The following is a 25,328-nucleotide window of genomic DNA, read 5'->3' as shown; positions in this document are numbered from 1 at the left end:
TAAATCGGCTTGAAAGAGCAAAGAACGTGCCATGTTGAGAATATGACGATGTTTACGCTCAACTCTCCCATTTTGTTGCGGAGTATAAACGCAAGAAGTTTGATGAAGAAAGCCATGGTCTCTAAAGAAAGAACGAAGACCAAGAAACTCACTCCCATTGTCACTACGAATGATTTTGATCTTTTTCCCAAATTGTTGATGAGCCATGGCCATAAATTGTTTGAGATGAGCAGCGACTTCGCTTTTGGCAAGAAGAAGATAGGTCCACACAGCCCGAGAATAGTCATCCACAATAGTAAGAAAATAGTGTGCTCCACACGTAGAAGCAGTTTTGTATGGTCCCCAGATATCACAATGAATCAAAGAAAAACATGTATCAGCTTTATTCGTACTTTCGGGAAAAACCGACCGTGTTTGTTTAGCTTGAATACAAACTTCGCAAAAATCATTATGATCACTAATATGGTGTGTAGAATCCGGTAAATTAGATAAAAAACTAGATAGAATCTTCGTAGAAGGATGCCCCAAACGTTCATGCCAAAGAGTTCTTGAGGATTTTTTGACATTGTTGACGCTGCTGAAACCGCTCCACGAAAGTGATAAACCCCATCTCTCTCTTCACCTGCGCCAATCAGCATCTTCGAAGTGCGGTCCTGTATAACACACAATGTATCAGTAAATAAAGCGTAGCAAAGACAACTCACGACAAAGTCTAGCGAGAGAAATAAGGGTGCAAGAGAGATCGGGAACATAAAGAACACGATTCAATGTCACATGATCTCCAAGAATCATCGTCCCTTCTTTAGTAGCATAAGTATGTTTTCCATTGGGAAGAACAACAATACTTCGAGGGATGTCATGCGTATCCACAAGGAGATCATCATCACCTGTCATATGATGAGACGCTCCAGAGTCAAGGAGAAACTCAACACAAGAATGCTTACCGAAGAGCTTATCGGAACAAGAAGTTTGGTCAGGTTTTAACAAGTTCACAATGGCAGACCATGTGGCCTTACTGACACCAGGTAAGTCAGGGAGATCAGCTTCGGAGAAAGCCTGAGCATTGTTAGCATGGTAGGAAGTAGAAGAGGAACGCCCACGACCTCGTCCTCGGTAAGAGCCACGGCCGCGACCGTGAGTAGAGTTTGATCGGGAGCCTCCTCGAGTGTCACCATGTTTCTCTATCCACCACTCGGGCAAGCCATGAAGTTCAAAACACGTATCAATCGTGTGATTGGTACGTCCACAATGAGTACATGGTCCTTGAGGAAGACGTGTAGCGGAAGCAATAGCATTGACACCAGCCTTCACAGCAAAGCCGACGGCATCAATACGTTCTTCTTTAGAACGAGCAACGATCAGATGACGTTCTTCAGCAATGACTTTAGAGTAAACATGATCAAGTGTCATGTCAGTGTCGCGGTTGAGACGGCTAAGGATGTTGGTACGTGTAGTACCAAACCGAGAAGCATCGAGACCCATGAGAAATTGGTGTATACGCTCAAGATCGCGACGTGCTTGCTGCTTGAGACGTTGAGGACAGGACGGAGAGTTGCAACAACAGTCAATGAACGGTTCAAAGTCATCGAGATCATCCCACATTACCTTGAGTTGACCGAAATAGTCAGCAACAGACTGACCGTCTTGAGCACAGCGAGCAATAGAGGATTTGATTTGGTGAACACGAGAAGCATTCCCAATAGAGTAACGAACACGCAAGTTGTCCCAAAGAACTTTTGCATTGTCAACAAACGAGATAACCTTTTGGACTTGAGGATCTAAGCTTGCATAGAGCCAGCCGCATAACATCGAGTTAACTTGAACCCACCGTTGGTAATCGGGAGTATCAGTTGCAGGTTTGAGAAGAGAGCCATCGACAAGCCCAAGTTTATGCTTTGCTGTGAGATTGTTGCGTGCGATCTTAGCCCACTTCTCATAATTTTCGCCATTAAGAAGAAACGGGGTAAGGACATGGTGTGGCTGATTATTAGAAGATAGATGGTAAGGGGAAGAGGTGATCAATTCCTTAGTAGTAGTAGTAGAAAGGGCTGAGGCTGTAGCCATCGGATAGGTAGAAAAAAAAAAGTAGAAAAAAAACTGTTTCCTTTGAAAAGAAGAAACGGCGGAGGAAAGAAAGAATTTAGATTTTTAGGGTTTTCTAACTTGGCTCTGATACCATGTAAATCTCAGAGAAAGTGTTGTGTTTCTTATTGATATGTAAAGAGTATATATAGATACAATAGACTTGATGCACAAGTAGAGAATATTGACTAAAGATATACACAATAAGATATGGAACATATCCTTTTCCCTAACATTTATGTCGAATATGGAGAAGGATCAAGGTGAAATCGAAGTAGGCTCTGACTTGAGAAACAATTCAACAACACAAGAGAAGGTACCTTCAATTCTTCGATTTTTTATATCTGTAGATGTGATTTTTCCCTCCCTTTTCTCGATCTATTTTGGTACATAGAAATTTTGAATAATTTTCGACTTCTGTCGTTTGCATATATCTAACACTCCAACGTGATGTGTGTGATTTTACAGACAAGCAAACACTCCTCCTCCGCTGAGGAATGCAGATATGAAGAGATTACTCGTGCAATAAAAGGTATTAGTTAATTAATTGTTGATTCATAGATCTGCCGGTACGTGGATCCTTGATCAATTAATCGATCTCTATCATGTTTATGTACCTCCAACAGAGGGCAAACCTTTTAAAGTCACTTGGCAAGTTGTGCCAATGAGGACACTTGAGCTAATGAAGGAGAGGGGCTTGCTTATATTAGATGATGATGAGCCAACTGAAGAAGAGAAGGTAACTTCACCCTCAAGATATGGTTAGTTATTTAATATTTTTGAGATGGCTCTCCTTAAATTTGTGGTTGACGCTCTTTGTTTATGCACAGTTGCTTGAGAGAGATACCAGTGGCAGTAATAAGAGAAGGGTAGGACAAGAGCATAGCGGCTCAGATCTCAACGAGACTGGTATGTCTTCTTCTTCATATTGGACTTTAGTAATTATTACTCCATCTGTTTCATATAAATGTCATTTTAGAATTTTTCACACAAATTAAGAAAATCATTAAATTTTCTATTCTACCTCTTATTAGTATATTATTTATTTTTTTTCTATTGGACAATACATTAAATTGATAGGGATAAAATTGGAAAATTTACCAAACATCTACATTGGAAATACAAAATGACACTTATTTTGTAACAAAATTTTCAGCCTAAAATGACACTTAATATGAAACAGAGGGAGTATTAGAGAATTGTACATATTAATTAGTTGTCAATCAGGAACTTTTGTTTCCCTTCAGCTAAATTTTTAATCATAAGAGGCTTGCATCTTTACGACTAATAACTATTACCACCGGTACACGTAGATACACTATTAAAGCAATTCTCATTGTTGATGTGCCTCCTCCAGGATCAGGTGAGGACATTGTTTTACCTTTTACCAAGACGTTAGATTACTGGAAAGAGTATGAGTTGAGTGAGTTCTACAATAGAATACCACAACGTCCTCACTTCCGTCCATTGTTTTACTCGCTTGGAATTTTTCGTGAATGGGTTGCATTAAGTCTGACTATGACTTTTATCGAGTTAACAAAGATAGTAGATGATATTGGGGAGGACACTCCAAGAAGCAAACTAGATGGCTACAAAGAGGCATCGGAAATGCTAGAAGAGCACGGATTCGACGTTAAAGCACCTTTATCACGGATCAAGGAGCTGTTATCTGTCGTCAAAAATGGGCTGAAAAATATAATTGAGGAACAGAAAGGTGTGGAGAAAGATGTATGAATGGTTTAGGACATTCATTTGTCAATCAATATCTTAGAATCTACTGATCAATATCCAAACTGAACACTCCTAGTTCATAGTCCAATTTAACTTTTGCAATGGACACCACTAAACCATACATTGTTTGAATTTATGGTAACCAGTCAGTGGTTAAATTAACTATACTGATTGAATCTGTTATAAGTTGACAGAATTTGTGAAAACTAAAATGAGAATATAACACTTATAAGAAAGAAGCTGCATATATATACATGGGGAGTGTCACGAAACTGTCTTTTGTTCCCTCCTCAAAACTAAACTTCAAGAACAGCCAACACAAAAACAGACAAAGACACTATCCGATAAATAACAACTCTAAGACCGAGAGAGAGAGAGAGCCTTCTTTTAATCACTCCGGAACATAAAAATCAAACCTGACATCAACAGAACCATCACGAGTGTCTTTGTAATCCACGTTGGTAATAGTTCCAGCCTCGTCGACGTCTTGGTACTCTGGTTTCACCCTCCTAACAGGCACCGTGACTGAGTAAACGGTCCCGAGGTCACCGTCCGTGGATACATTCAGCTGAACTTTATCCTCTGATTCAATCTCTACGAAATCCGACAGTGCGTGGATAATGTTGTTAACAATTTTCCTTTTAGCTTCATCACTAACATCACACCTGTCTGAGAAGAGAATCATCTTGAGCCGCTGCTTTGCGATTCTTGCGTTGGAGCTTCTTCTCGAAGCTCGCGATGGGAATATTACTTTCCAAGCTATGTTTAATCGGTCAAAGAAACTCATGTTGATGGCATTCAAGAGAAAGCTCTCTATCTCTTGCTCAGCTGGGCTTGGTCCTAGTTCATAATCTCCCGTGTTCCTTGCAAACACCTTAACATGACCACGTGCGTTTTCACGGCTGATCGCCACTCCGGGAAATTTCTGAGTTTCAAAACTGTTCGCTGCCCCAATGCTTATGAAACCCGTGGAATCAACCTGCAAAAGTTACATCCATAAACCAGCAAAGAGAGACTGTAAATTTCAGACTAGATGCATATTGAAAACTCAGTTATTATCGTCCTACATCTATAGGTTAAGAAGCAACTATAACATCAAGCTCATCTATAAACTTAATGAAATAGTTTTGTAACAAAGTAGCAAAACTTCAGGACACAGCACCACAAAACATCTGCATATATCGAACAGTCGTAGACCAGTACAGTCTTAGTAATCCAAGGCACCACAGCCATGTTTAAAAGGACTTAATATGAGCTACAAGCTAAAGAAACCTATCACCAAAGTACCAATGGCCTTCACTAGCAATTTACTTACAAGTGCCAAAGTAAAAATCCAAAAAACTAGGATGATGAACTTTATAGAGCTCGTAAAATAGCAGCGAGCGACGAACAAGCAAATCTAGAGCTAGAGAGACATTGTGAATTTGTTCAGCTATAAAAGACGCATTTCAGATTCTTCCTAAACCCACACAAGCATAGAAGCGAAAGATCGAAGCTCCTAATCTAATTTCTAATGACAAATTACACGAAACATGAACATTGGGTCGCGAATTTTGAATCAAACCCCAGATCCCAAATTGCGGAGAAAGAGAAAATTATAGAGTAGGAATTATAAGTAAAAACGGACCTTGGAAGAAGAAGAAGGTAATGAGAGGCGATTAGGATGGTGATGATGATAAGGAGATACTAAGGTAGCTGAGAACCTCAGAGTCCCAGAAGACATCGCCATTACCGAGAAGAAGAAAGAGTTGAATTGCTCGCCGGAGAAGCGAATCTTTTTCGTCCTCAGTTAAAAGAGACGAAACAATGCAAAACGCCGTCGTTATGATCCCCTTTCTTAAACGCTGTCGTTTTGAGTTTAATGTGAATATAATTAAAGGGTTTAAATATTTTAAATAGAAAATTACAAACGACATCGTTTCAATTTTACTAAAACACTGTCGTTTTAAATTGTGGAACTGTGGTCACCGGCGGCGAGAACCCGAGGCTACTTCGTAAATCTTTGGAAATCAGAAGACAAAATCTCCAATATAAATTGAAATCAAAATTAACAACAAAGTCGAGTGGTTTTTTCTGGGGTAGACGAGAAAGAAAAAAAAGTTTCATTTTTTTGATTGATTTTTGAATGGGTAGATGGAGAGCAGTAGCTGCTCTGTTCCTTCGTAATCAAATTCACAATTCTTCAAAGAGACTAGCACTACTAGACACTTCTTCTCCATGTGTATCGAAATCGAAACACCTTGCATTTGGAGTAGCACCTTCTCGTTTCCGTTGCTTCTCATCGTTCCCGTCTCCGGTTTCGATTTACAACAACGACTCTGATTCTGCGTCAAATGATGGGTACCAAAACTATGAATTTGGAACAGAGGAAGAGGATGAACAAGGGAAGATCCCTATCAAAGCTTATTTTCTCAGTACTAGGTATGTTTTTTTTGGCCCTATATTGCATTGTTGGAGTGTAATAACTATTGGGACTTGTTAAAGTTTTGATTTTTGAATCTTGATGGTTTTGAAAGTTCAAGTTTTTATGTTTTGTGTGTGTGTGTGTGTGTGGCAGTATTGATTTGAAGGGAATGCAAGCTGACAACTTATGCAATGTTGTTCCTCCTACCTCACGTTCTACCAATTCTATTGCCCTCAAATTTTCTGATTTTTCTTCTGGTATCCATGTAAGATTTATTCAGAAACAACTGTGTTAGCTCTGTGGTCCTCAAATCAATACTATTTTAAGTTTTTGACAAATTCAGTAGAATGCAGCATTCCTGTGGTTACCTTGTATTGGTTTAGAAACCCCAAAAGAGAAACTCAATGTTGATCTTGTGTTTACCTTCTTTCACAGACTCTGGATGAGAGGGAGAGTGTAAGCAACTGCCGGTTCATGATTGTCTTTCAATACGGTTCTGCTATTCTTTTTAATATTGATGACAACGACGTTGAGCGTTATCTTGACATTGTTCGTAGACATTCTTCTGGATTGCTTACAACTATGAGAAAAGATGGTCAGTGTTCCTGTCTTACTTACTACTTCTTTTGAGTTTTTTTCAGAGTACTTAAAACCATAGCTTTGCTTCATTAATTGTCAAGTTTTGCTAAACTGATATTTTGTTGACTTTGTTGTGTTAGATTATGCTGTGAAGGAGAAGCCTTTGTTGACTGAGGAAATGAAAGGTGGCCCTGACTACATCGTTCTCAGAACGTTGGATACTAATAGCATCCGTATAATTGGGAGTGTGCTCGGGCAGAGTATTGCATTGGATTACTTTGTTTCTCAGGTAACTTGTTCCGTTTCAGTGTCCTCAACCGTTACAAGTATATGTCTGTTTCATACATAAGAGTCACAGATGAGAGAGTGTGAAAAGACTGAAAGAAAGTGGTCCATGCTATTTTGGAAGTTTGAGATTTCAATTATCTCAGGTAGACAAGTTGGTGGAAGAGTTTGCTGATATAAACCGTGCGATGGAGAAAACAGGAACTTTCACAATGACCAGGAAAAAGCTCTTCCAACTTGTAGGGAAGGCGAATTCTAATCTAGCCGACGTGATTCTCAAAGTTGGTTTGTTTGAGAGGTATTCTATCAAATCATTATCACATTCTTATGTTGTTTCCTATGATCTCTTTACTCTTAAAAAAATCGGAGTTCTTGATTTTGGAAGTATGCTTACTCTGAAATCTCGTGAAAACAATGTCTGTAGTATATAAGTTAAGACTCATCTGTTCTCGTGTTCTCATAGATCTGAGATTGCTTGGAGAGAGGCTAGATATGCTCAGATATACGAGTACCTACGAGAAGATTACGAGGTCACTCAGAGATTTGGGGATCTAGACTATAAGCTAAAGTTTATAGAGGTATTTACTAGTTGATTTTGTTTCTTGATAAACAATAGTCATGTTTTTTTTTTTTTTTTTAACTTAACCTTATTCTCTAATCATCTGCAGCACAACATTCATTTCCTCCATCTGGTGATGCAGAACCGACGATCAGATCTTTTAGAATGGTGCATTATCGTATTACTGGTTATTGAAAACGCAATAGGCATTTACGAGATTGTTCGAGAATCAGGAGTTGCACTTTGATGCTACAAACGTACACATCATTGTAGAGAACTCAAATTCTGTGAACTAAGTTCATTTCTTTTTATTCATTCTTAGTTTACATCTGTAATAAAAATTAACTTCACTCGCTAGCTTGTGTCGTCGAACACAAGGTTTTTGGAAATTAGGATCAATACAAATGCTATGCTTCCTTCTTTGAAAACATTAATCCAGCCTTCTAAGCAAGTACTCAATTTGGACTTCCTTTGTGAGGGGCATGATCCTTTCTCCATAGAGTTTTGCAACTAAGCTAGGTTGGATTTTGTAGGAAGGATCAGCTCCAGTTTCTGGATCGTTGATCGTTATGTCTTGACCGAAAATTCTGGCTTTGATCTCAACTCTCTTCTTGACTACTTCTTCAACATTTTCATACGTTAGAAGTCGCATCAGCTGTGTCCGGTCCTGGAAATACACAAACCAGTTTATGACAAAAGAAGATGCAGATAATGCATAAAGAGATGGTATTTAGCATGAAACAAAATGAGAGTACTTGTTCTCGGATAGCTGTTTCGTACGCAGCAGGATTTTCACGGAACTTGGCCTCAGCAACAAATTTACCAAAGTGAATTCTCTTTGAAAGTATCTGCAAAGACAGCCAAATGAGTTACTTTATTTCAATTTCAAGTCTTCTAATTTAGCCATTTGTAATGATGATGCATGCTAAGCTTCTTGCCTGCAAACACATTGTGTCACAGAGAGCAGCTGAACCACAATTACCATCATCGCCAGGCTTGACCAGTCTGGGAAGAAGGTGTTTGAAATACATATTCCACACCTTCTTGTTGATGTTTATCGAATCAGCACAATGATGCAAAACCTGGTTTAGTCACAAGACAGAAGAGAATTTTTTTTGTTAAATTAAGACAAAAGTTCCTCATCCTTCTACTTGGCGAGTATGTCTAGTTGTGTTCAAGTATATGATCTACTTTGGACAGTATCAAGTATATTTGTGAACTTGTTCTATTGAAATGCAAACTTTAAAAGGCCAAAATTCACCTGTGGGTATTGAATCGGTGGAAGGATAGGCTCTGGTAAGCATTGTGGGAAAAAGGGATGCTCATCAGGACTCTTGTACCTGTCCACCTAACTTCAAGCAAACAAATCATCAACAAAGAGACAGACTTCGAAAAAATTATGAACTAAATTTGAAGATTTGCTGGATTAAAGTTTTCGACCTTTGCGTGGAGCATTTCAGTTTCTCTGACCATAAACTCAACCAAAGATCCTTGGAACCCTTCCATAGTAAAGGCATCCTCATCGTACGTATCAGGGTTGTAGCGATACTGAGCTCGTTCAAGAAGATTAAAGATAATACTGTCCTCTTGACGAATCAAAGAGTGTCTTATGCTGTCAAGTGTCAAATACTCACTCTCATCTACCCGTAGTAGCCCCCTCGAGTATCTTTAAAAAACACCCAAATCACATCAATACCATAAAGTGATAAAACCCATAAAATCTACTTCAGCTAAAACACACTAAGCATCAAGAAGTAGATCATTCTACTACATAAGATTCATAAGAAATCAAATCTGCCAACACGTTACAAAGTAACAAACTTTATTTTACCGTATACAGCTCATGCCATGCCATAGTGTCTATTTGCAACAAGACGACAAAGCAGCAAAGCCACCAGTAAAAAATTGACAAACCACAAAAACGAGAAGAGCAAAGAAGACCAAAAAGCAAATTAAAAGCCTATGGCTTTACATCTCCGGTTGAAACAAGGAATCTTTAAATCAATGGCGGACACATGGCATACAATACAAAAGGGCATTACCGGATCGGAGAAGCAGCTGCAGAGAGACGGAGGGAGAGAGACTCAGGCACACCAAACCTCGATTTAACGTTCCAGTTGGGTAATAATAACCGCGAGACGGGTCTTAAAAAAGAAGTCGCAAGATTGAGGCTTGGGGGATTGGGAAACGCGGGTTTGAGTAGCATAGCTTCCATGGGCGATGAACAGGAGAATCAATCGAAAGGACGAAGATATCTGAGGAAGAGAGGTGGAGGAGACAGAGACAAGAGAGTGGGAGAAAGAAAAGGACAGAGGAGAGATTCGGCGGAGTGAAGAACGGATAGAGACCCACAAAACACACACACTAATAAAAATGAAAATCACTTCTTTCCCTTTTTACTAATCAAATCCGTTACACAATTTTATCTGGATCTCACGTGTTTTTTTTTGTTTTTCTACAAATTTTTTTTTATCTTTTTGTTGGTCTCGAAATGTTTTCTAGAATTATGTTACCAATCATAATTAATAAATAAATATGTGTTTTTGTTCTATGAATTTTTTATTCTAATTATTTGCTACTCTCTCTGTATCACAAAGGATGATGTTTTAGATTTTTCACATTAATTAAGAAAAACATTTAATGTTTAGATATAAATGCATTATTTATTTATAATAATATTTCTTATTACTATTAACCAATAGTAGTTCACCAAACTTTAATATTTTCATTTAATGGTTCTTGAAATTTACAATTTTTTAGTATTAATTGATAAAAATCCTAGAAAATCATCTATTATGATACAAAAAAAAATCCTAGAAAATCATCTATTATGATACAGAGGGAGTATTATATAGAAGAAAATAGCCATTATGCAGGTTTGATCAAAATGTATATATGCAAACTTGAAGACATGGTAAGAAGAGGTACATATATATATATATAGGCATTGCAAAAGCACAAGATTGTATAAGATTACACTCTCGATCATAAAAGCACAGTCTACAAAAGCATTCATTCAAATTACTACACTCGGATCATAAAAGTACGTACAAAGATGGCTGTTAGTTCACTCATAGAAAGCAAAGCATTCATTCGTCTTCATCCAAATCCATATTGAGCAAAGTATGAGGATTTACGACCACAAAATTGAAAACCTTTATTCCACAAAGAGGCACGAACATCAGAGAATTTGGTGCCTTGTCCAAAGTTTTTGTTACTCGAGATGACCACCGCATTTCTTGTCTTGTGAAGAAATGCGCTCAGGGAAAACGCCCAAATAAGAAAACTGATTAACACAGTGTTAAATTTTGCATTCCTTTCCCCACTTTTGCCTTCTGCAATCTCGAGATTGATGCGGCAAGAGTATATCGAGATTGATACAGCAAGACATATACTCTTGCCGCAAATCAAGAAAAGATTGGCTGAACTCCTTGGAATCCACTTCCTGGTCAACAATGATAACATGGTGGTTGGGGTGATCGCCAAGTCCATCATTCTCAAGAACTTTCTCGAGTTTCCTATAAACGTCAAAAAAATAGGGAATTCCTGGGATCTTTGAGCAATCCTCAAGGACCCATATCACTAGTGCCGGCATATCTAACAAAGCCGAGAGAGAGCCAATTAAATAATTACATAAATAATCAGATGAAGTTAATCAAATGCAGATCATAGACACAAGGAGCGATTTCTCAGCAAGAGATACAAAATCATACCCATGTTCGGACTGTCGCGCTCGGAGAAAATAATACCGGGCATGCTTTCTCTGACGGAGTTATGGAAACGATTTACGAGCAGCTGCGCATGATCAGGCTTAGGTTCGTCGGAGAACGGCTGATCAGGCTTAGCTTCGTCGGATAACGGTTCGTCGTATAACGGCAGAACAGGCATAGCTTCGTCAGAAAGCTTTGTGATTTCTGCGTCTATCTAATATAAAAGGCCACAGAGTCTCGTATTGAGTTGGGCCCGGTAGTTTTTTTTTTCAACCAAACATTAAATAAATTAAAATATCACTCCAAGATTGGTTGCCCAAACTAGAGGATAAGAGTTTACAAATGAAATTTCAAAAAATAAAGTTCTTGAGGCGCGTGCAAGACAATCGGCTCTAATGTTGGACTCACGGGAAATCCTGGTCAAGGTGAAGGAGGGAAAGGAAGCTCGGAGCAAGGAGGCCCGGTAGTTATCACACAGATATTGTACATAGGTTTCTAATTATTGGATCTAAACGGGATGACATGAAGTTTCAGGAAATCTTGTGAATTTTTTTTTTTGGTTACATCATTTACACAAATACAAACTTTGAGGAATTTTATTTCATAAATTTTGTCTGATATCTAAAATGTTAATTAACTTTTCTTTAAATTTTTTTTTTTAAAAAAACATATGTATTGATGACAATTGGGAAATTCACCAAATCAGTTAGGTCTTGAGGTTCAGGTTCATTATATCGGTTCGGTTTACTTTTAACGTTTGTTCAAAAAGAAAAAGAAAAAAAAAAGATTTACTTTTGATATATTAATTATTGTTAGGATTTTTTAATTTTAGATAATAAATGCTAATAACGTTGCTTGTAAATAACTTCAAACCTTAAGATTTTTTTTTTAAATGTACTTGAAAAAATGTATATATAGATTAAAGACATTCATCAAGAAAGAGAAAAAAAAATATCTTTAGAAAGACATTTAAGCCGATATTCTTAAACAATGTGTCATAATATTTTGATTGGTTCTAATTTTTTAATTTAATATTTAATAAATAAAATTAATTAAAGACACTTTTGATGGGGTTGTGTGATGAGGATGGTCTAAGCTAGCCATTTGATTTATGAAATAAAAAACTCCTAGTCTGTGATTATTTTGTTTATAAAGATTTTGATGTTTATTGGGATGTGATTTGTGGTTCGCCCAAGTGTTTGTACTTTGTAGATGATTAGAATTTAGAACGTTACTGGAAAAAAAAAGTAAATGATTAGCCTAAGCTGCGGAATGAGATTCAAATAAAGAAAGTATAAAAACTTGTATACATCATGTCATGACTAATGTGGATGCAAATGTTTTTGAGAAAACTAGTAGAGTGAAGTGCGTATGCAAAATCAATCTATCTAATGATCGGTAGATTGAGAATGTAGAATTCAATTACGGAAAGTTTGAATTGTGTCATCCATTTAAACAAATTTGATCGCAATTCTAGAAGGTTTTAAAGATGTAAGATAAATAAGTTTGTCCAAAAAAAAGGATAAATAATAATAAGCTAAAATCAAATAATCACCTATACAAGGAACTATATAGAAAATAGAAGAAATTAGAGTTATAAAACAAAAAGTGGTAGTGGTTTTAAGCGGTGAAGGAATTAAAAGATGAGAAATTTTGAAAATATGAGGTGAAAACATATTCCATAAAATACAACTTACTCTTTTAGCCAATATAACAAAATGTATAGAATGTAGTGGATATTTTACTTTTAGCCAATTTAACTAAGGATTTATTATAGAAATAGGCATTATTTTTTAGAAACTTATGGATTTAGGACTGATTGTCCTGACTTACAGAATTAGGTATTTATTTTTAACTGAAAAGACAAAACTATCCTTGCATATCAGATAACGCTCAACTCTCTTTCTCTTCATTCTTCTTCTCTTCTCTCTGCCGTGAGTGAGTTTTTTTTTCAGACTCGCAAATCTCCACCGTGAGTTTAAGAGAGATGCCTTCATGACTGGTTAGATCTCTCCGATGACTCGTGTCTTTCCGACGGCCGCCCATTCCGATGGCTAAAAAACCCTAACTGTCTTCTGAAGTTTGGTCCGCCGTAAACCATTAGGATCTCACGCCGTTGAATCTCGTCGCAGATCTGAACTCCGATGATCAAAGTTTTCATCCGCCGATTATCAGTTAATATTATTCATGATTTGTCAATCAAAAACATGTTATTTTCAGATTTAGATTAGATTTAGAGATGAATAGAAGTTTTAATTCAATTGGAGTTTATGATTAGAGCCCCTTGGGTTCCCTGGATACTATCCCCTTAGGGTTTAGTTTTTTTCATTCAAAGCAAAGTTCATTTAATTCATTGATTTCTGAGATGATGGTGTGTTTCGTGATGGTGTTTGTCTAGAGAAGAATCAAGAGAATGGCGATACAGAGCACAAGGATAAAATTGTAAAAAAAATACCTAATCTTGAGAGTCCGGACAATAGTCCCTAAATTCAAAGTTTCGGCCTAACAAAGCCTCTATTCAGTAAATATCCCATTTAACTAAACATGTTCATCTCAAATTTTCAACTTTTTAAACACTATGCCACCTGTGTGTGATTTTCATGTGGTTACCATTTTTTAGTCTTGATTTGTTAAAAAAAGTTCTGACATTACACCAAAATACATTCGATTTCGGTTACAACTACCGAATTCGATAACTTTTTACATTTAGATGCTAAGCATAAAAAAAAAAAAACATCATGCGTGGTAAGTCATTTGCAGAAAATAACAAAAGCTGCAAGGAGACAAGATGATATTTTAAAAAGTGATTTTATAACCAAGAACATATTATTATGATGTGAAAAAAATATCGTATTGGTCCTATTCGACCTCAGTTCAGTTCACTATTAACTATAAAGCAAGTAGATAACTTTGCTTAGATCTAATCAGAAACATCGAAAAAGATTTGATCAGATCATTGTACTTGTGGTTTACTAAAAACGCACTTAATTCTTCTTTATCTCTTTACTTGTTTCTCCACTGCTAGATCTTAGCCAATCTTAATGTTTTTTTTTAAAAAAAATTTAACATTATTCCGTTGGTTAGATACAATAAAATTTTGTACTTAGAAAAGGTTTGGTCCTTCTGATTATTATAAAATTCAAACGGTTTCTTAACGTGTTAATAATGCATAAACACGTTACCGTTAATGTTTAATTGTATATATCTATCCCCTTATATGTTTTATTAAATCTAATTGTTTGGCCACCAGTGGTTTGTACAACTGGTACGTGGGTTTTTAAATAATCATAAACATTCCAAGTTGACTTACATACATCGGTCGATAAATTTATTTAAAAACTATATAACAAAAAAAAACAAATGTAACACCTTATATTGAATGATATCTTCAAAATCCAACAAAACTACGACACGTAACGAAATTGGTAAGAAAAAATATGCTTCCTAGGAAGTATGGCATTTTTTGGTAATACTCTTTAAAACGAAGCCTTCATTGTTAATGATATTTTTGTTTAAGTAGAGAAATCAAACCAATCGGAGATGAACAGAAGAAACAAAAACTACAAAAGTGTCCAAAACCAATCCCAAAAAACGTAATTATCTTCAAATTTAAGGTCATTTTTTTAAATCTTGAACCTCAAAGTTGCGTCGACGACAATGGGACCACCCTCTTTCATGGCTTTTTTTCAATCTAACCTAATTTATATACATTAAACAATTTTGATGATGATGCTTTGTTTAGAAATTAACTTGAGTTATCTCATCAAACTTGTGATTCAGGGTAACTTATTTGGTCATAATCTTTATCAAGTGTCTTAGCCTTTTTTTTTTAATAAATGTTCTTTGATTTTAAGCTGATTTTTTTGGGGTTTTGCCATCATTGCTCTACTTACCTATATCTTCTTACTCCATTTAGGAGAGGTTAACTAAAATAATTAATCTTTGTTTTAGTGTGCATGAAGACAAAGCATATATAGAGATCAAATTTACCAAACTTTCCGAATTACGCTATTTAATTAATTAGCCAATATATATGAATCTTGTTTGTATAGTTATGTTTGAAAGAAAGACGAAGCTTCTCGATCTTAATATTCTGAAGAAAAAAATATATACATATGAATGGAAAAACAATATGATGGTCTACTATAAAATTAGGAGAAGTCATGGGGGGATATTATATATATTTTTAATGCACGTATATATACAAAAAGAGTTTTCTCAATCAAGGGGAACTGAAACAAATTAGTTTGTCTAATTTATGGATTAAAACTGAACATAAATGGTAAAAAACTTAGTAATGAATTCTGACCTTTCACTAAGTTCGCTCTAGCCACCCTTTCTCTAGCACAACCATCGAGGCACCCTCTCCCGGCGGCGTCGAGTCCGATCGGCGTCGCTGGGTCTTTGTTTCTTCGTCTCTGTTGCTTCCTCGTTCGCTCTAGTCCGTTTGTTTCTGCTTTCATCCCCATCGGAGACCCTTTGAGATTCCAGATATCATCTTCGACCATGCTTCAGCTTCAACCCCCTACCTCTCCTCCGCACCCGGTCTCTCTTCTCGGTGAGCCTGCTTCATCGAGACCCCAATCATCCGTTACTACCTCTGAGAGCTATGATTGCCCCACTAGTCCCGGTTTCTGTCGATCTCACCGCCTCACTTTGCTGTCAACCACAACATCTTACCGCTCCTTGGATTTTAATCCCCTCACCAAGGCTTTTACTTGGTTGCAGTTGGACGGAAGCTCTGTTCTGACGCCGGAGATGATGAAGATCTTGACAAAGCAACCCACATTATCGGCATCCTCTCTTTCCCTCTTGTTACCCATTTGGCCCAGGTTGTATTCTCGCTCTTTTCTTGGAACCCTAGAAGTTAGTCGTCCTCAGAGAAACCATGATTTATTTCTGATCTGGAAGTCCCATAGACCCGTTTATAACTTCATACCAAGGTCAAATTGGTTAGTGTCAGTCTACACTGCTTGGTCAAGTCGAGTCGTACTCGGTAGCAGAACAGTTGATGCACTTATTTGTCTTGAAAACCCCTTTTGTCATGGCCAGTTGTTTGGTTTGGTTTGGATGTTTGTTTGGCTGAGCTTCATCAGTATGTCTGTCCCGCTAGTCGGGCTTGTTTTAGTGCCTGCATCCTTTGCACCTTTACCGTATCTATCACCAATATTTCGACTGCCTCAGTGTCATTGTGTAACTAGGTCCGACCTGCAATCCACTCTCTCCCATTCTAGTCAACAACTTGGTAGCTTAAGGTCTCCATTAGTTCGAAGACTGCTAGTGAACCTTAAGTCATTTATGTTGCTAGATTGGTTTAAGAGTCCTCTAAAACCCATGTTACCAGAAACACATAGGACTATTTTCTCTGAAGGTAATAACTTGTTGAAACTTGGCATTATGATCCTAGCTCCACTGAGTGAGGATTACCTCTGTTTCATCCGCCTCCTCCCATTACCCTGCCTATTGACTAAGTTCTCCAATCTGCTTTTCATCAACTTCTTGAAGTTCCCTCAGATCAGCTTGAAGATTCGGGGCATTATGACCTCTGTTCATGGAAGCAAAGGTTACCCCAATCTCTTCAAGCATCTCTATCCCATCATCAGAACCGCCACTACCTTAGTAGTGACCGGTTATCAGAGCATTCTCAGACTTGCTCGAACCCCTGACAAAGATCTACCTAGAGTAGTCCTTCCCAACTTGGTGAGAATGTCAGCTTTGTCCGCTTCTTTGCCACTAAACCCTCTTTTGAAGGAAATGGCCATCTCCCCTTCCATTGGCTTGCTCTTGGAAGCAGCTTTGATATGCCTTGATCTCACATGTTCCAGTAAGCTTTTTAGCTTGTGGTCTATAGCTCTCAAGCCCTTAATATCATTTGCTCCTATCTTACTATGCTACTTTGTTGTTGTTAAATTTGGGGCATGCCCTCCTATGTTATCTTTTAAGCTACCCTACTCTTCATGTATGTTACTCTTTCAATAATGAATGATAACATCTGTTTGCTCAAAAAAAAAAAAATGGTAAAAAACTTAACGTTAACTTGTTCTCTTTTTTTTTTTTGTTATTGTTGAAGGTAAAAAGGCAAAGGTAGAAAGGAGAAAAAAAAATGATTACCCGAATTAATGAAACAACGCGCTTTATGTGTTAGCAAACAAATGGAGACGTAAACTCGATCTACACATGTTCCATCTTTCATCATGTTGTTAAAGTAAGTACAAATATGCTTTTTATACCCTTTTAATTACCTTTTAGGAACACATTTGATTTAAGTATGCTGTAAGAATAACTTTTTTTTTTTAATTAGGAGTATTAACGTTGTAGCTTTTCTCCATTCTAAAATTAACGCCGTCCCAGGGTTAAAAAAAAAAAGCACAAGGAGAGAATCTAAATCTAGGGGGTAAAAAATTATGTTTAATATGTTAAATTTATATTGGTAAATGTATAAAATTTTATGTTAATCTGAAATATTCAAAGTAATTAATTTTTTTTTTTTTGTTCCTCATTCAAAGTAAACTTGTAAAACAAGACCAAAATGAAGACAGTTTGGAAATTGATTCGCCGAGTCTATTTGAACGTTTCGTAGGTCAAAGATGGAAGATTCCGACCATCCCCTAGCTAATATAGTAGTATAAGTTTTGATAGTCACGCTACTGAAAACAACATTTATAATTAACACGACTTAACAAACAACATTAGTTTAGATATTAAAATATGATTTGATATTTTTTTCTTTCTTTCTTTTTTTTAACTGCAAGTGTGTGTGAAATGGGACAAAATCTAATATGATTATTCATGATATACAAATTTTACAACCATAAAAGTAAATAAAGTAAACTGTAAAAATATTTTATACATTATACTACTATATAGTAGTATGATCTAATGAAAAATTACAGGAACACTAATTAGATGCCTTTAACAACAATTAATTGCATTAAAAACTAGTATTTAAAAAAACATGAGAAAAAGCCACTTTAATAGTAATAATGAAACGTTAAAAGAAAAAGAAAAAAAGAGAGAGATGGTGACAAACTGACAAAAATATATCGAGTCTCTCTCTCTCTCTCTCTCTCTCTGCTTCTGTTGTTTGTTTATAGAAGAAGCGTCGTTTCATGTTTTATTTTTATTTATTTATTTATTTATGGGATCTCTCTCTCTCTACACCGAACTAATGTTATATTATTCTCTCTCTTCACTCTCAAATCAGAAAGAAATGAGAAAACACCAAATCCGATTAAAATAAAAATATAAAAAAGAAAGGAATATAAAAGGGGCTCTTAATTCTTTTTTTTTTTTATTTGTTTTTGGCTTTCTTCTCTCTTTTAATCAGAATCAGAAGAGAGAGTAGTAACAGACAGATAGAGAGAGAGAGAGAGTTGGCCCAGCAGCGGATCGACGACGACGACGACGATAAAGACGATGATCATCATCTGATTCTCTCCTAAGCTTTCTTCTCTCTCCCTCTCTCCCCATGGAGTTTCGATTCTCTCCCACTTAAAGATTTCTTCTCTCTCTCTCTCCTCCTTATTTTTAGTATTTTTCTCAGGAATACATTTTTTTTTTCTCTCTCTCTCATTTGTATAATTTTGGTCGCCGATTTGGTAGTGAGTGCAAACATCTCTTCTCTCTCTGTTCTAATCAGCGATTAAGATTAGAGAGGACTTTGTTGTCTCACAGGTGAATCATAAATCTCTCTTTTATCTTTAATTTTAGTTATACTCTTAAGCTTAGTTTTTTTTTAATTGATGATTCCTTTATGTTTTCAGCATATTTGACTGAAATCGATCTCTGCTTCTTATTCTTACTGTTCATTTCATCGTACTTTTTATGATTTTGTTTTTTTCTGTCAGATTTTTTTTTTTTGGTCTCGCAATGAAAGATCGCTTTAGATTTTATAGCTTCACCTCTAATGGTGGTTCCAATTTTCTGGGAAATTTCTTTACCTAATGTTTTCTTTGAGCTTTTAACTTAGCGTTTTTATTCTCTGATCCTTTAATTGCTATGATAAGAAATCTTAGTACTATAAGATAGCAGCATAATGTCGTCGGTGACTTTTGTTTTCGAATTTGTGATCTCTGTTTTAATTATTTAATTGATTTTTAATTCTATTGGCTAATATTAATAATACAGTATTGTAAATCTTTTGTTTTTATGGAGGAATGGGAGAAACAGTTCATTGTGAAAGCTTCTTACCCTCCTCCTCAATGAGAATGAGGGATTTAACTCAAGATTCAAACACTTGTACCTATTCTATGTTTCATGCTCGAGACCCCAAAAACAACTTGCCTTTTGGTGCCCGCCATTATCATCATCATAATGCTGCTGCTACAGATTCTTCTTACTCTGATTTTTTGAAACACACCATGCTTCAACATGAAGCCGTTTTCAAGAATCAGGTATCTCTTAATCTCTGATCATATACTCGAAATGTTCTTTTGGTCTTTTATATGTGTGCTAATCTAATTTTGATTGGTCTTCTTTGTGCAGGTTTGTGAGCTTCATCGTTTGTATAGAACACAGAAGAGTTTGATGGATGAAGTAAAAGGAAAGACTTTTATTGATCTTATGAGTTATTCTGAGCGTACACCGGAAAGTGCCATTAAACGAGAGCTACCTGGGTTTCTTTTGGGGAGTGATGAAGGTAGCAGCTCTCTAGTTTGCAATGCTCCTAGTTCAAAGGATCAGGAGGAGGTGTTTGAGGTTAGACCTGTCAAAGTTAGAAGAACAGTGATTGATCTTCAACCCCCTCCTTACGAGCAGTCCAAAACAGAAGAAGAAGAAGAAGTTGAAGAAAAGCTGTTTTTCGAACGAGGGAATGCTTCTCATCATCTGAACGACTCTTCTGGGTCTTCTTTGTTAATGAAGAATCGAAATGGGTTAGCTGACTTGAACGAGCCACTCCAGTGCCAAGAATCAGTACCTGTCTCTTCTTCTTCCAGGGACTTGTATTCTTCTCTTTATGGAAGAGACGTTGCAAATGTTCAAGGCCAGTGGTTGGATAAAAATACAAGTCAAAATGGTTGGATGGTTCTTGAAGCAGGTGAGATTTTTGATTTTTCATTTTCATTTGGTTTCCCTTACCTTTGAAACAATTATGTGGGGAAAGTTGGGCTAATAGTCCTTATGATGACATTGAGTGTCTCTTGCTGATAGATTTGTTTGTGGATTGTGTTCTGATGTAGTAGTTTTTATGTGTGTAGTAATTTTTGCCTATTTTCTAGTCTTTGATGTTTCTCTATGACTGCATGGTTATAGGTCATGGCAAAAGCATTCCAAGAGACAATTTATGTTTGCCTTCCCATTCAGTACAAGGTCTTTCAAACAGTGCATTTCAACCTCTGGGATATCCTTCAACTGATCAGCGGAAGTTGTCTGGCGAAAGAGCATCTTTTGAATGGGAAGCTCGTCAAAGGAATCCTGAAGTTTCTTATGATAGCTATGTGGAATCAAGTGTGGCATCAAATGCTCCAAGCTTGAATCATGGCTACCACCCTGAATCGGTCAGACCTTGGGGTCATTGGATTTCATCATGGGAGAACCGAAGTAGCAGTTCAGTTCAGAAACCCGTGGCACTTCAGACGAATCCATTCTTGAATTTTAATACACAACCAAGAACAGATGCGAGTTCTGAGATGAGAAGCCGTGATTTTAACCAAGGCTTTTCTTCAGGGTCGAAGGAAACTGCCTTTAATTTTCCATCAGGAAACTCTAACTATCTTAACAACGGCCCAAAAGGGGCTGTTACAAATGGTTCTTTCAGTGAGGCTTTGAAGCATCAGAGTCCCGAAAACCCTCAAGGACCAAAAAAGCAGGAGTGCTCTGCTGGGTTGCCCTGGATGAAACCTAAGCCCCATAAAAAAAATGGAATAGCAAATGGCGGTTTGGATTTGAATTTGAATGCTTCTGCTAACCAGTTCATGGATGGAAGTGATGTGGGTAACAGCTTAAATAATGTATATCCTCACAATGGTTTGACGTCTGTCTCATGTTCTAATGGCGCCAACTTGGGATATGTTGAAATGGCCGAGTCACAGAGTCGTGGAAAGATATTTGGTTGCCCCATCCCTCAAAAGCATTCTATTTGCGAGGGGCTCCCTTCCCTTATTCCTTCTTCTGCCTCTATCACTAATCAACCCAAGAAAGTTAACACCTTGGTGAAGAGAAACCTCGACATCAACCTTCCATGTGAAGACTCAGTTTCTGAAGCTGTCATCGTGGACAATGATAAAGGTAAAAAAGCTGCCACTTACAGGCAGCACATTGACTTGAATTTATGTGCTAACGAGGACGAAGATTCCAGCTTGTGTTATAATCCGAGAGTGGAAACAAAAGCAACTACTTTGATAGATTTGGAAGCTCCCCCAGATACTGAGAGTGAAGAAGATGGGGAGAAAATTCTAGAGAAGAGAGGTGATGACACTTGGAAATCTGAAGCTAGAGATTCAGTGGATGAATTCATTAAGGCAGCTGCAGAAGCTATAGTCACCATCTCACTGTCTCACCATTGCAATACTGATGAAGCTGCTTCCTCTTCGACCAATGCAGTTGCCAAGGACCCTCTCTCTTGGTTTGTCAACACAATAGCTTCCTGTGGCAATGATTTAGAGAAAAAGATTGCTTGTTTGGAAGCCAGGGATTGTGTAGGCTGCCCTGAAGAATGTTCTTCAGGAGAGTTTGATTATTTCGAGACAATGACTCTGAACTTACCCCAGACCAAAGAAGAAGACTACATGCCAAAGCCTTTGGTCCCAGAATATCTAAAATTCGATGAGACCGGTTCTATGGGTATCACAGCTAACCGGCCAAGAAGAGGACAAGCAAGACGGGGAAGACCAAGGCGGGATTTCCAAAGGGATATTCTCCCAGGGCTTGCTTCTCTGTCCAGGCTTGAAGTAACCGAAGATCTTCATATGTTTGAGGGACTTATGAAAGCCACTTGCTACAACTGGAACTCAGGTGTGGCCCGAAGGAGCTCAAACCGAGGTGGATCTAGCCGAGGAAGAAAACGACTGGTCAACAACATTGACAGAGCTCCTGTTTGCTCGTCTTTGGCACAGCCAATTAATAACAACAGTGTACAAATGGTGGGATTGGAAGATAGGAGCCTTACAGGATGGGGAACTGCAACTAGAAGGCCAAGAAGACAAAGATGCCCTGCAAGTAATCCCCCAACTGTGATCTTGACGTAAAGTATTATTTTACTATTTGAGAAACATTGTAGAGGGAAAAAAACAGAGAAAGTAACAATGGAGAAAACAGAGTCGGCGATGGATGTTTTTATTATTCTAAATCACCCCATGTTTGTGGGTGCTGGTTGCCCTTTGTATATCTTGTCCTCTCTTAGAAGGGCCAAAGAAAAGAAAAAACATGCTTGATTTATATATTAGGCTGTTTGGTTGGTTATTACAAAATTTGCATCTCTGTTTTCTATTGGCTCAAAAACAATATATATTCTTACATGGCTCTAACTAATAAATGATGTTAAGAATCTATGACATGTTCTTCATTGGTTCATCTGTAAATAGTCTGCATCAAGAGTTATATTCTGGAAACTCCCAAGAAACTTGTAGATCTCCTCTGTTTGAAAACAGGGTTCTTCCCCAGCTCCAAATCTGAAAACCTTTTTATCAACCTCAATCGCGCTGTACCCAGGAACTTTCTTGAGATTCAAACTCTTCATAGCCCTTCTCATTCTCTTGAATTCTTCCCATTCCCCTTCTTCACCATATATATTAGACAAGAGAGTATAATATCCTGTATCGTCAGTAACAATATCAGAAAGGTCATTTTTTATGGCTTTGACGATATCCATTCTCTGATGGATTCTGCATCCATTGACCAGAGAACCCCAAACGCTAGCATCAGCTAAGAAAGGCATATCCTTGATGGTTCTATATGCTTCTTCGAGTTCACCAGAACGGCTCAACAGGTCGATGAAACAGGCGAAATGCTCCGAGTTTGGTAAGATGCCAAAAGTTTTCATCAAGTTAAAGTAGAACCTCCCTTCTTCAACGGAACCAGAGTGACCACAAGCAGAGAGAATGTTCATGAAGACAACTTCGTTAGGTTTCGTTCCCGATCCTACCATTTGATCGAACGTAGATATTGCAGATCCTATCCGTCCGTGCATTCCATAGGCATTAATCATACTACTCCATGACACAATGCTCCTACTCGACATGGCCCTGAAGACTGTTTCAGCTGCGTTGAGATCTCCACATTTGGCATACATGTCGATTAGAGCTGTATCAGTGAAAAGATCCTTTAAACCGCAAAGAATGAGCTTGTGGTGAACCCATTTCCCTTTATCCAGTGAACCTATGCTTGAGCACGCTTGAATGACCGCCAAAAATGTAACTTCATTCATCTCTAGACAGTTACGATACATATAGTCAAAGAGGTTAATTGCCTCCAAGGAGCTACCATTCTGTGAAAACCCGCAGAGCATTGAGTTCCATGTCACAACGCTCTTATGCTTTATTTGATTAAATACCATGCATGCGGAATTTACAAATCCGCTTTTAGAGTACATATCTATCACCGAGTTCTGCACAAACTCATCCGAAACATTAGTCCTTATAACATGTCCATGAATCTGTTTCCCTAGCCGAGCTAAACCAGTAGTATTCTCGCATGCAGAGATTGTGCTTGCCAAAGTGAACGAATCTGGTTTTATTCGCCGTGTCACCATCTGTCTGAACAAGCACAATGCCTCAACCAGCATACCTTTGTGTGCATATAGAGATATAAGCGAGTTCCATGACACAATATTTTTATCACCGACCACATGTAAAACTGTCTCACAGTTGCTTAGTCTCCCGCATCCAGCGTATAGTTCAACTAAGGCTGGAGAAAGTGATTCGTACTTCGGATCCAGCTCTCGTCTAACTGCAAAACCATGTACCGACTTACCTTCTCTAATCAACCCAACCAATCCACAAGAGCTCAAAACGCTGTAAAGGGTAATCAAATTCGGCTCAATTCCAGACTTTAACATCTCACTGAAACTTCCCAATGCCTTTTCAGAGAACTTGCCTCGGTTGTAACTAGAAATCATTGCAGTCCACGAAACAGCATTCTTCTTGACAATCTTCTCAAAGATTCTCTCCGAACTAAGCAAATCCCCACACTTACTGTACATTGTAAGCAGAGAATTGCAAAGCATGTCATCAAAATCAAACCTTTTTCTCGTTATCTGTCCATGAACTGATCTAGCGATCCTCAAGCATCCAAGCTCAGCGCATCCTTCAACAATGCTGATCATCGTCACAGCATCTGGCTCAACACCATCATCCACCATGCATTTAAACATCCTCAATGCTTCTACCACCTCACCATTCTCAAGACAGCTAGAAACAAGAGTACTCCAAGCGACAAGATCTCTAACAGGCATTCCATCGAACACCTTCTCTGCATCACTTAAATTCCCCGTTTGGCCATACATACACAACAGAGACGTCTCTATCACAGCGTCGTCGTCTACACCGCTCTTAATAATCCTCCCGTGAACTTTCTTACCAACACCCAGATGTTCCTTAGAACCCGCACAAGCTCTCAAAACAGAAGGAAACACAAACTTGCTTATCTGGGTCTTCTCCAAAACCAACCTATGGTACAGATCAATGGCGGCGTCGAGTAAGTGACACCAAACGTTGCATTTGATAAGAACGCCATACATGAATGAATCAGGGTAAGGAAAAGCTTCGAAGACTAGCCTAGACGAGTCTGGAGAACCCATGAAACCGTATGATTCTATGAGCTTTGTCACAGGAAGAGGGTCATGACGAAGACGACCAGCGACTAGGAGATGAGCATGAAGCTGACTTACTAATCTCAAGTTCGAACATGATCTAAACAATGGCATGTATTGCGTCATCTTTCAGCTTATCAAGAACAAGAACATTAACAAACAGAGTAAAAGGAGAAGTCTTTGGCTTTGTTTTTGTATGTTCTGCTGAGAAAATGGATTTATAAACAAGAT

At 37.7% G+C, this 25,328-nt stretch overlaps 7 protein-coding genes across 7 annotated transcripts; 3 read left to right on the top strand and 4 right to left on the bottom strand.

Moving 5' to 3' along the window:
• Positions 619–2,064, bottom strand: LOC109132943. Its single transcript, XM_019245420.1, has 2 exons — positions 705–2,064; positions 619–653 (listed from the first exon to the last, which is right to left on the bottom strand). Exons 1-2 carry the CDS (start codon positions 2,062–2,064, stop codon positions 619–621), a joined length of 1,395 nt encoding a protein of 464 aa, XP_019100965.1.
• LOC104789726 (DUF724 domain-containing protein 4-like) lies at positions 3,209–3,816 on the top strand. Its single transcript, XM_019245419.1, has 2 exons — positions 3,209–3,222; positions 3,396–3,816. Exons 1-2 carry the CDS (start codon positions 3,209–3,211, stop codon positions 3,814–3,816), a joined length of 435 nt encoding a protein of 144 aa, XP_019100964.1.
• On the bottom strand, positions 4,010–5,607 carry LOC104787998 (cell division topological specificity factor homolog, chloroplastic-like). Its single transcript, XM_010513664.1, has 2 exons — positions 5,441–5,607; positions 4,010–4,792 (listed from the first exon to the last, which is right to left on the bottom strand). The coding sequence occupies exons 1-2, from the start codon at positions 5,540–5,542 to the stop codon at positions 4,205–4,207; spliced, it is 690 nt and encodes a 229-aa protein (XP_010511966.1). The 5' UTR covers positions 5,543–5,607; the 3' UTR covers positions 4,010–4,204.
• Positions 5,807–7,902, top strand: LOC104787997. The gene is made up of 7 exons (XM_010513663.2): positions 5,807–6,234; positions 6,371–6,482; positions 6,653–6,812; positions 6,937–7,085; positions 7,228–7,379; positions 7,545–7,659; positions 7,750–7,902. Exons 1-7 carry the CDS (start codon positions 5,939–5,941, stop codon positions 7,885–7,887), a joined length of 1,122 nt encoding a protein of 373 aa, XP_010511965.1. The 5' UTR covers positions 5,807–5,938; the 3' UTR covers positions 7,888–7,902.
• LOC104787996 (chorismate mutase 3, chloroplastic-like) lies at positions 7,924–10,019 on the bottom strand. Its single transcript, XM_010513661.2, has 6 exons — positions 9,683–10,019; positions 9,081–9,306; positions 8,902–8,988; positions 8,579–8,722; positions 8,396–8,488; positions 7,924–8,307 (listed from the first exon to the last, which is right to left on the bottom strand). The coding sequence occupies exons 1-6, from the start codon at positions 9,853–9,855 to the stop codon at positions 8,071–8,073; spliced, it is 960 nt and encodes a 319-aa protein (XP_010511963.1). The 5' UTR covers positions 9,856–10,019; the 3' UTR covers positions 7,924–8,070.
• LOC104787994 lies at positions 18,659–22,837 on the top strand. Its single transcript, XM_010513659.2, has 4 exons — positions 18,659–19,024; positions 19,505–19,743; positions 19,835–20,387; positions 20,603–22,837. The coding sequence occupies exons 2-4, from the start codon at positions 19,507–19,509 to the stop codon at positions 22,534–22,536; spliced, it is 2,724 nt and encodes a 907-aa protein (XP_010511961.1). The 5' UTR covers positions 18,659–19,024; positions 19,505–19,506; the 3' UTR covers positions 22,537–22,837.
• Positions 22,706–25,251, bottom strand: LOC104787995 (putative pentatricopeptide repeat-containing protein At1g69350, mitochondrial). The gene has a single exon (XM_010513660.1). The coding sequence runs from the start codon at positions 25,221–25,223 to the stop codon at positions 22,851–22,853; it is 2,373 nt and encodes a 790-aa protein (XP_010511962.1). The 5' UTR covers positions 25,224–25,251; the 3' UTR covers positions 22,706–22,850.

The sequence above is a fragment of the Camelina sativa genome, chromosome 5 (assembly GCF_000633955.1).
Source record: "Camelina sativa cultivar DH55 chromosome 5, Cs, whole genome shotgun sequence".
Taxonomy (NCBI): Eukaryota; Viridiplantae; Streptophyta; class Magnoliopsida; order Brassicales; family Brassicaceae; genus Camelina; species Camelina sativa.
This window is presented reverse-complemented; position numbering and strand designations above follow the sequence as displayed.